The sequence below is a fragment of the Netta rufina genome, assembly GCF_964035555.1.
Source record: "Netta rufina genome assembly, chromosome: 18".
NCBI classification, from domain to species: Eukaryota; Metazoa; Chordata; class Aves; order Anseriformes; family Anatidae; genus Netta; species Netta rufina.
This window is the reverse complement of record NC_140142.1, coordinates 11,870,821-11,879,657: the sequence shown is the minus strand read 5'-3', so window position 1 is coordinate 11,879,657 and position 8,837 is coordinate 11,870,821. Positions and strand designations below refer to the sequence as shown.

General features: G+C 39.0%; 1 protein-coding gene across 1 annotated transcript; it reads left to right on the top strand.

Annotated features, from left to right (window-relative positions):
• Positions 1–821: 821 nt before the first annotated feature.
• Positions 822–7,885, top strand: LOC311216495 (ubiquitin carboxyl-terminal hydrolase 42-like; the record flags this gene model as incomplete). The annotated part of the gene is made up of 12 exons (XM_084298022.1): positions 822–1,050; positions 1,799–1,999; positions 2,592–2,702; positions 2,862–2,964; positions 3,169–3,236; positions 3,393–3,463; positions 3,986–4,068; positions 4,959–5,070; positions 5,448–5,588; positions 5,783–5,883; positions 6,347–6,488; positions 7,169–7,885. 12 exons carry the CDS (start codon positions 822–824, stop codon positions 7,883–7,885), a joined length of 2,079 nt encoding a protein of 692 aa, XP_084154148.1.
• Positions 7,886–8,837: the final 952 nt, after the last annotated feature.

Genomic DNA, 8,837 nt, shown 5'->3' with positions numbered 1-8,837 from the left:
TTTCTCTGAGATATAGCCCATCCTCTGTGGGTTTTGAGGTATATGGTTCCCAGGAGTGAAAAGGAGGGCCAAACATCTCTCCTCTTGGATCTCAACGTGCCAGGGCTTTAGTGTACTGCCACTTACGGCTCCGCTTTTTCACCTGGAAAAAGCAACCGCATGATGTAGACTGAGGAGCCCTCACAAATTAACTTGCCATCACCAAGTGACGCCCAGAAAAGGTGTATTTAAAAGCTAGGCTCATTATAGAATCACAACAAACCCCTCATGACTGGTGCAGTAGACAGTGAGGTAGAGGGCGAGCCCTGGAAAGACAGAAGAAAAGTAGCAGTGAGTTCTGGGTACCTTTGTGCAGACGAAACAGAAAAACGCAGGCAGTGAAGTAATAGTGTTCCGTTACTAATGCCAGCAATAGATAATTGCAACAATTATCTATTAGATCATAGGTACTAATTAACAGATAATTGCGCAACTCCGGAAATCAATAAATAACTGATTCCCCTCAGAGAATGTCTTCTACATTTTTACATTAAAAAGACTCCAGAGTTGTAATGGATTAAAATCCTACGGAAGGGAAAGAAATGGCATCAGCCACTAGTTCTGCAGAAGCGAAAAGTAATACTGATAGAGTTTAGATGGAAATTTTCACTTTGTGTGTTTAGTTTGGGGATTCTTTTTAAATCATTCATACCAGCGATTTAGTTCTTAAGGCTGTTTCTTTGAGATTAAGTGACAGGACTTCTGTTACTCTTTTCTTCTTGGAATGCTTCTTGATATTCTTACGTCAACCAGAACTTCTGTCTCTGTTGCAGATGTGAACAATGACCGTAGCTAAGAAGCCCAAATCTTCAAAGCCTAAAAAGCCCTCTTCAAGGCGGTCTGGCAAATCCAAGAAACCAAGTACTAAAATACTGATGTCACGCACCGCCAACTGGGGCCGGATAGTGCCTGCAGAAGATTCAAGCCAAGTCTCTGTGGCCCAAGGACATGGAGGTGCTATTTACTGTAGATCATCTGAAAAATCTAAGGCTTTTGCCCCAAGAGATCTAAGTAAGTGTGCGTTTTATCCTGCCTCCATTGTCTTCAAAGCAAAAGTAGAAAATGCAGTTCTTACTTGTTGCACTGATAGAGAAGGGGACTACTGTGAACAAAGACTTCAAAAGTGAATCCCCTAAGGCAACTGAAGTGACTGATGTTACAGAAATTAATTTTGATATATTTACAGTCAACAGAGAAATATGGGGAGCTTTTTGTAATGCACAGATTCCTCCATGTCTTTTCTGTTTTGCAAAGAAAAGTGTTTGATTGTTGCTATTCACAGCTTCCATTTTTCACAGGTTTTTTGAATGATAACATTGCTCAGGAAAAGATCTGGTATCTGTAGGGGTACTGTCATTCCTAGTTCCTAGTTTTTACGTTTTTACCATATAATTTCAAGTCTAAGTTTGTGGTTTAAGTTATAATAAGGAAAAAAACAGTAGTTGAGTTAATCAGGTTAAAGATTATAGATGGAGAGGAACTTGGCATTAGGTGCTACAAACAGAATGGCAGTTAGCCTTGCCTTAGAAAAATTAAAATGGTTGACTAAAGTTGTTTTTTTTTTTTTTTTTTTTTTTTCCCAAAACATTGTGTTGACCAGCCAATTTGAATTTGGTGGTATTAAAGCTGTCTGCAATAAGTTTTTCTGGTTTGGATTGTAGCTAGCCCCTGTAGGTGCTCCTGCAGAATAGTATTTTTTTAAATACCTTTCTTAGAAACAAACAAACAAGATCTCTTTTTAAATTTAACTTTCTTGCAGTCGTTAATGATGGAATTGCTCCGCCACAGAGCATTCTTTTTCCACCTGAGAAGATTTGTATGGATTGGCGAGAAACACAAAGTGTTGGAGTTGGCCTGTACAATCTTGGCAACACATGTTTTCTTAATGCTACTCTACAGTGTTTGACCTACACACCCCCACTTGCCAATTACATGCTTTCTCTTGAGCACAGCCAGTCATGTGAGTACTTTCTAACAGTATTTTGAATCTGTTGGATAGCTCTGAAGGTGAAAGAACAGCAGTGATTCTGTGAGATAAGCTTATTTGCCTGATTTTACCTGTAGAAGCTGGCTTTGAGCACTGTATTAGCAGTGGGCTCCGAATAGCATATGGAGTGCAATTAATGCACCATGGTTTATTTATTTAGTTATTTATTTGATTGTTTGTTTGTTTGTTTATTAAAGGATCATTTATTGCTTCATGGGAATAATGAAGTGCATTGGACAGTAATGCATTTAGTAGTAATTTTAGAGAGTAATACATTTTGCAGCCTGTGGAGTTCACATTCCTGTCAGCCTTTACAACTGCGACTTTGCAGTAGTCTTTTAGATTTCTCATCACAACATGCATTTGAATACAGGCTTAGTGGATATTTTTATTCTGTAAAGTTGTGTGAAATGAAATGTTACAAGACTGTTGGGACATTGGCATCTTGGGAGAATAGAATGTAGCAAGGAGAGTGGATATTGTATCTATAGTTTAAATTGTACTTAGATGTTTGTAGTTGTGGATATTTCGCTGGACTGGGATGCTTTGTTCTTTCACTCTTCAGGTCGTGAACAAGATTTTTGCATGATGTGCACGATGGAGACTCACATTAACCAGGCCCTGCGTTGCACTGTTGATGCCATCGAGCCTACGCATGTTATCAGTAATCTCAGTCGTAAGTGGCTTCAGATGTGTTTCTTTTCGATAGCTTGTAATCTTCAAATAATCATTTGATGTGTCTAAGTGGTTTTAACACTCAAATGAAGAGAGATTTTAGAAATACAAGAACGATTTCATTTTTAAATGAGGTCAATACTATCATCTTCTTATTTAGGAATAGGACAACATTTCCGTTTTGGCAGTCAAGAAGACGCACACGAGTTCTTGCGCTATACTGTTGATGCTATGCAGGAAGCGTGCTTGAACGGAAGCACCGAGTAAGCATAAACAAGTTCACTTTCATACATTCTCTAGCACCTTCTAGTCCTTTATTTACTCTCAGAAATGATCTCTAGCACCTTTTAGTGCCTTATTTACTATCAGCAACGAAAGTCTACATCATCCTTGGTTTTCATCAAACTCTTTGAAGAGTTAACTCTGTGCCTTAAATCTTCTGAGGTCTGATTATAATTTATTTCCAGATTGGACAGATCTTCTCAAGCTACCACCATCATTCATCAAATATTTGGAGGATTTCTAAGATCGAGAGGTACTTGAAAAAATATTCCTGTCCTTAGAACTGATCTGTGTCTTTTGTCGGTAGTAAAGCAGTCTGTAGTTTGTCTAAAGTAGTATCTGTCAACAACTTGAATTTGGACAGTTAGTCTCCTTCACATAATGTTAAGCATTTATATTTTGCTTCCAGTGAAGTGCTTGAATTGCAAAGCAGTTTCGGATACGTATGAGGCATTTCTTGATATCACTTTGGATATAAAGGTAAGATGTTTTCTAAATATAATTCATGATGTTTAAGTACATGCATGACTTTCTAAATTAAACTTGTTTAACTTAAAAAACCAAACCACATATAATGTTAAAACATAAGAGCTTGGTGGTGCTAAGGAAGTGGATTGGACTTTGTCCTTCCGTGGAACCCATGTAAATAGTCTCCACATTTGCATTGGGTTTAAGGGGAAAGAATTCTCTTTCTGCAAAAATTATAATGCTGTCATACTTCTTTGTTGTTCTACCTGAATATACATCTAATTGTTAGACTGATGAATTTGTCCCCAGTATTGATGACAAAGCACATTATAGATGCTGTCTAGGCTACTGGAAAAGTATTTGTTCCAAAGTCAAATGCCTTCCAGGTGAGGTCAATGCTGAGCATGCTCTTTCTGCCTCCTTCTTCACAGTAGATCGCTTGAGTATGTTAGTAAGATTCTCTTATAAACTACTAGTATGTCTGTGGAATTCTGAATTACGGTGACTTTACGCTCTTCTTTCTCACTGCTCTAGGCGGTTTCATCTGTTAGCAGAGCTCTGGAACTCTTTGTGAAACCTGAAGAGCTGGATGGAGAGAATTGCTATAAATGTAGCGAGTAAGATTTTGACGTCAGTTTTCTATGTTGCATGACTCTGTTGGACTACCTCTAAACTTTGGATCTACTTACAAGTTTTGTGGAAGTTTATAAAAGACTTGGATTTTTGTTTCTTTGGAGGGGGGAAGTCTTGTTCATAGGCATTCCCTATGGGTTTGCAATTCTCTGGCTTGTATTTTGCCATCAGAATTCAAAAAGAGCTACTTTTGTTCTTTCTATTTATTAGCTCTCGACAGTACTTTTCTTGATGTAAACTGCCCAGTTTCCGTTGTTCTCTGGGCTAGTGGCTAATTTTCACTGCTTACACCGTAGGTCCTACCTTGGAGCGGGCAATGTGTCAAACTGAACTATTTTGTTTCAAAGGATGGCAGATGGTTTCAGTGTCTTTCCAGACAAGCTCAGTACATGAAGACTTCCTACTGTTAAATGTCTCCCTCCTGTAGAATGACCATGTGCTTCTGTTGTATTTTTGATGTTGATAGTCGACCTATGTTGGAGATTATTTGCAATTTCTAGTCCTGGGGACCAAGGCTCTCTCGTTCCGCTTTCAGTATTTGTATTTCCCTTGAAAGCTGAAAGAATGTATCCAGGACTGGAGTTCAAATAGCCACTTTTGTAGACCAAGAAATGGTACCTTGCCATCCAACCTGGTAATACCCTTTCGTGAGAGATTCCTGTTCCCCCTATGCTCTGAGTTGTTGGGAAAATTTACCTTCTTCTGTGTATTAACAAACCTGACACGCAGTGCGTGGGTTTATGAAAAGAAAAAAGACCAACCTATTATGCAAGTCACTCAAATAGCATAGGCATGCGTGAGACATTAAAAGGAGTTTGTTTTGGGGGCGAAAAAAGAAGATGCCTTCAAACACTTATCTCTGCTTGTTTTTAAGGTGTAAAAAGATGGTTCCTGCGTCCAAGAGATTTACCATACACCGTTCTTCCAAGGTTCTCACAATATCACTGAAAAGATTTGCAGATTTCACAGGTGGAAAGATCAACAAGGTATATTTACCACTGTAATGCAACTATATCATTGTGTAATGGGACATCCCCCAAAGCTGAAAGTTGTTAATATTTTCAGACAATAATTGTAGACTAACGACTATGGCTTATTCTTTCTCTTAATATCAATAAAGTTCCCGCTTGACAAGAAGCATATGCTTTCCTCTGAGAAGGCTGATTCATCAGGAAACAGTTCTCTGCAACTTCTAGTCTTAACCGTTGTTTATGGGAAGACTTATTTGTAGTGAATCAAGAAATATATTCTAGAAATATATTCTAGAAATAAATTCTAGTCTGTGTTTTTTGGAAGTGTTTTTCTCCGGCTAGTCCACGAAGTACTCTGGGATAATTTTTCTATCTTCTTGGTGTCTCTTTAGGAGGTGAAATATCCGGAGTATTTGGACCTGAGAGCCTACATGTCGCAGTCAATGGGAGAACCACTGCTCTATGCCTTATATGCGGTGCTGGTACATCACGGTGTCAGCTGTCACTCAGGACACTATATATGCTATGTAAAGGTAGAAGTCAACAGCATTTCTAACAGGGTAAAGGTTGTGCTGGCAAACCAATTAAAGCATGACTAGCAGCTACTGTTTCTAGGGAAAAAGATTTCATTATATTTTTATTTGACATGTGTGTATTTTGTTCCTATCCGTGATTTCAATTGGAAAACGTGCAATTCACCTAAAGAAATCGTTGTCTTTATTTGCAGGCTGGTAATGGACTTTGGTATCAGATGAATGATGCTAAAGTAGTGCGTACTGACATTAAAAGAGTTCTTGGTCAGCAAGCTTACGTACTTTTTTATATCAGGTAATAACAAATCTTAAAATGTGTTCAGAAGAGATTTACTTTCCTGTTATTGATATTTTTCTGTTTTGCAAGTGTTTTTCTTGCTATCCCAGGAGAAGATTATTATTTGTCTAATTCAGTTCTGTCTAACCTGAAATTCTCTGTGTCGTTTATTATCTTTTGTTGCTTGGCCTTAAACTGCAGCACTTGTGTAAATTGCTATCTATGTGTTATCTGTAGCTGGCTAATTTAGAGAAGGAGAGAAATGAAGGTCATCTGTGGTGTAAGAATGAATTCTTGCTGTGCAAGTGATAGTCTTAGTAGGAAGACTGTTCTCTACTTTTCAGTCTGTAGTCTTGGCGAAGCCTTCTGTAGAGAAGGCTTCCATATCGTATGAGCTGTTCCTCTAAAATGATAGGATGGGATTTAATCCAAGAGTAGGCTGAAAGAAAAACTAAACTATGATCACTGCTCTTTTCTGAAGGCGCTATGATTTGACACTTGGAGAACGTGCGTTTTACTTGCCAGCACCATCTTATCCCTGTTCATTCCCTCCGGGTCAGCAGGGGGCTAATAGTAAGCAGGCTGGATTTATGGGACCACGACTTCTTCCTCATATGATTAAGGTAATTCAGGGAAGCGGGAGGGCAGATAACGGCACCAAACTGCTAGTGGGTTTGGGGTTTGGTGTGGGGTTTTTTGTTTGGTTTTCGGCATCTTAGTTTTGTTTTCCTTCCCACGCCGCAGCTTTCTTCACAGCCCTCATGCTACAGCCAGAGTCATTCAAACAGTGGTTACTGCTAAATTGTGCAGCCATGCGACTCCATTACTTTATAGCTCCAAGACAGCTTTCTAAAGCACAGAGAGCTACGCTCTTTGACTATTTAAGCAGAGTGTACTAATCCTCAAATCATTTAAAAGAGGACTTGTTTTTCCTATCATCGTCACTTTAGCTAAGACAGGGAAAACTCATTGTCTTATTCCTGAGCACCAGAACGATTACTTCAGGCTTTTCAGGGTATGTTCAAAGGGGAAAATAAATATATTTGGGAATAGCAGCAGGTAATGTTAAGTTGCTTGGCTGGTTTTCAAAGATGATGTTAATTTGATACCAATCTGCAGTAAACCAAAAGCAGGAATTGAATACGCTTATTGGACTTGCATTTATCCTTAAAGGGCAGCGTGTTTTTCTTTTTAGGTGTTAAGACCATTTGTAGAAACACTCAGTAGGAGAGTTTTGTGTTTCAAAATGTTACATGCAGTGTTTGCGTTAATCCATCTTGCAATTTCTTCTTTTTAAATACAGAATTCAAGCCGTTTAAATGGAAATGGATCCATAAAAGAGGACGCAAAGACCACTGGTGTCACCCTAAAAAGGCCATCTTCAGCACCACCAATGGCCTGTGTTCAAAACCAGGCAATTACCAGGCCTTCAATGACTGATACGTCAAGAAAACAGAAGATCACCATCAGTATTCACAATAAATTGCCTGCTCGTCAGACTGTGTCACAGCCTGACTTTCTTAGCAGTGCTGTGGAGGATGAAGATCTCTACCAGGCTGTTCCTTCATCCACAATTACAAATTCGGTAATGCAAATGAAGCAAATGCAAACAAACAAAAAAGTTTCTGATGAAATTTTTGTGGAGCCAACAGTGAATGAAAATCCTAAACTCAGCTCTGATAACACAGTCCCTTATGGTGCAGAATCTTCAGGAAAATCTGAGGAGGAGTCAAAGGGCTTATTTCAAAGGAATTTGAAATGCAATGCAATGTCCTCTAATGGAATTTTGGTTGGAAAGGTAGTCCGTACATTGCAGCATTCCAATTCTTCCTGTCAGAATGCTGACAAAGGAAGATCCCAGCATGAGCTGCCAAAAAGAGATTCACTAAATGGTGCTATTAGGTTAGTTAATGAATCTAAAGAAAACGGACTGAAACTTGATGATTCCACTTGCCGAGTTGAACCTGTTAAACCTTCTGAGATGTTCTTTTCTAAAACAAATGGATTGCTTGAAACATAGATTTGCTCCATCGAGAATTTCTCACCTACGATGTATTCGGGAGTGTTTATTGTGTTCCTAATTCAGGTGAAATACTGAGAAAACACAGCACACATGTGATCGTAAGACTTTGTGGTATTATCCCCTTAGAATTTGCAGACCTGAGCTTATATTAGAACTTGTCAACTTAAGCTCAGCTGAGATAAAAATTCCTAAGTTTCATAAAGTAGATTTTGGGGGGTGAGTCGGGGTTATCTTTGAAGTGTAGATAATGCATACAACTCACAGCGGTCTTGCTTACCATTTAATGGAGAAATTCTGACAAGACTAGTCCTCAGTACTACTACAAATAGTATTTTTTTGTCTGCTGACTTGTGCGTTTTAATTGCAGATGCCTGGAGCTATGCCTTCAGTCAATCGAGAAGTCATCACGGAGTCCTTCACAGCCAGCCAGCTGAACAGCTTGTCAGAGGAAATGAGGTAAAATGAGCACAGTCTGATTAAGACAAGACTTTATGGAAGTTCGTTACAGTTTTATCTGTCTACTAATAGTATTTAATGGAAGGATTTAAATTAGTACAATTCCATACTGTGTGTCCAGTGTCACGAACAGAACTAATGATCAGCACTGAGCATATCACTCTGATGCAGGTTGGTGCCTCAAGGAGAACTTGTGTTCCTTTATAGAATGTTTTTCCATTTTTCTCCACTGTCTGGAGAAACACTGGCTGTTCCCCGCTCGCCCCTATGCCTTTTTTCTCAGAGCATCAGGTGGAAGGAGACAGATGCATTTGCTTTTTTAGTGCAATGGCTTCAGAAGCAAGAGGGGAAAAAGCACTTTCTCTGGGAGCTGAAGAAGGTGTCCTAATCACAGGAGAGGTTTCTAAATGGCATATCTTTGCGAGCGTTCCTGTAGTCCGGAGGTTTTTGTTTGTTTGTTTGCCTTTGGAAGGTTTTACTCTTAATATTCACG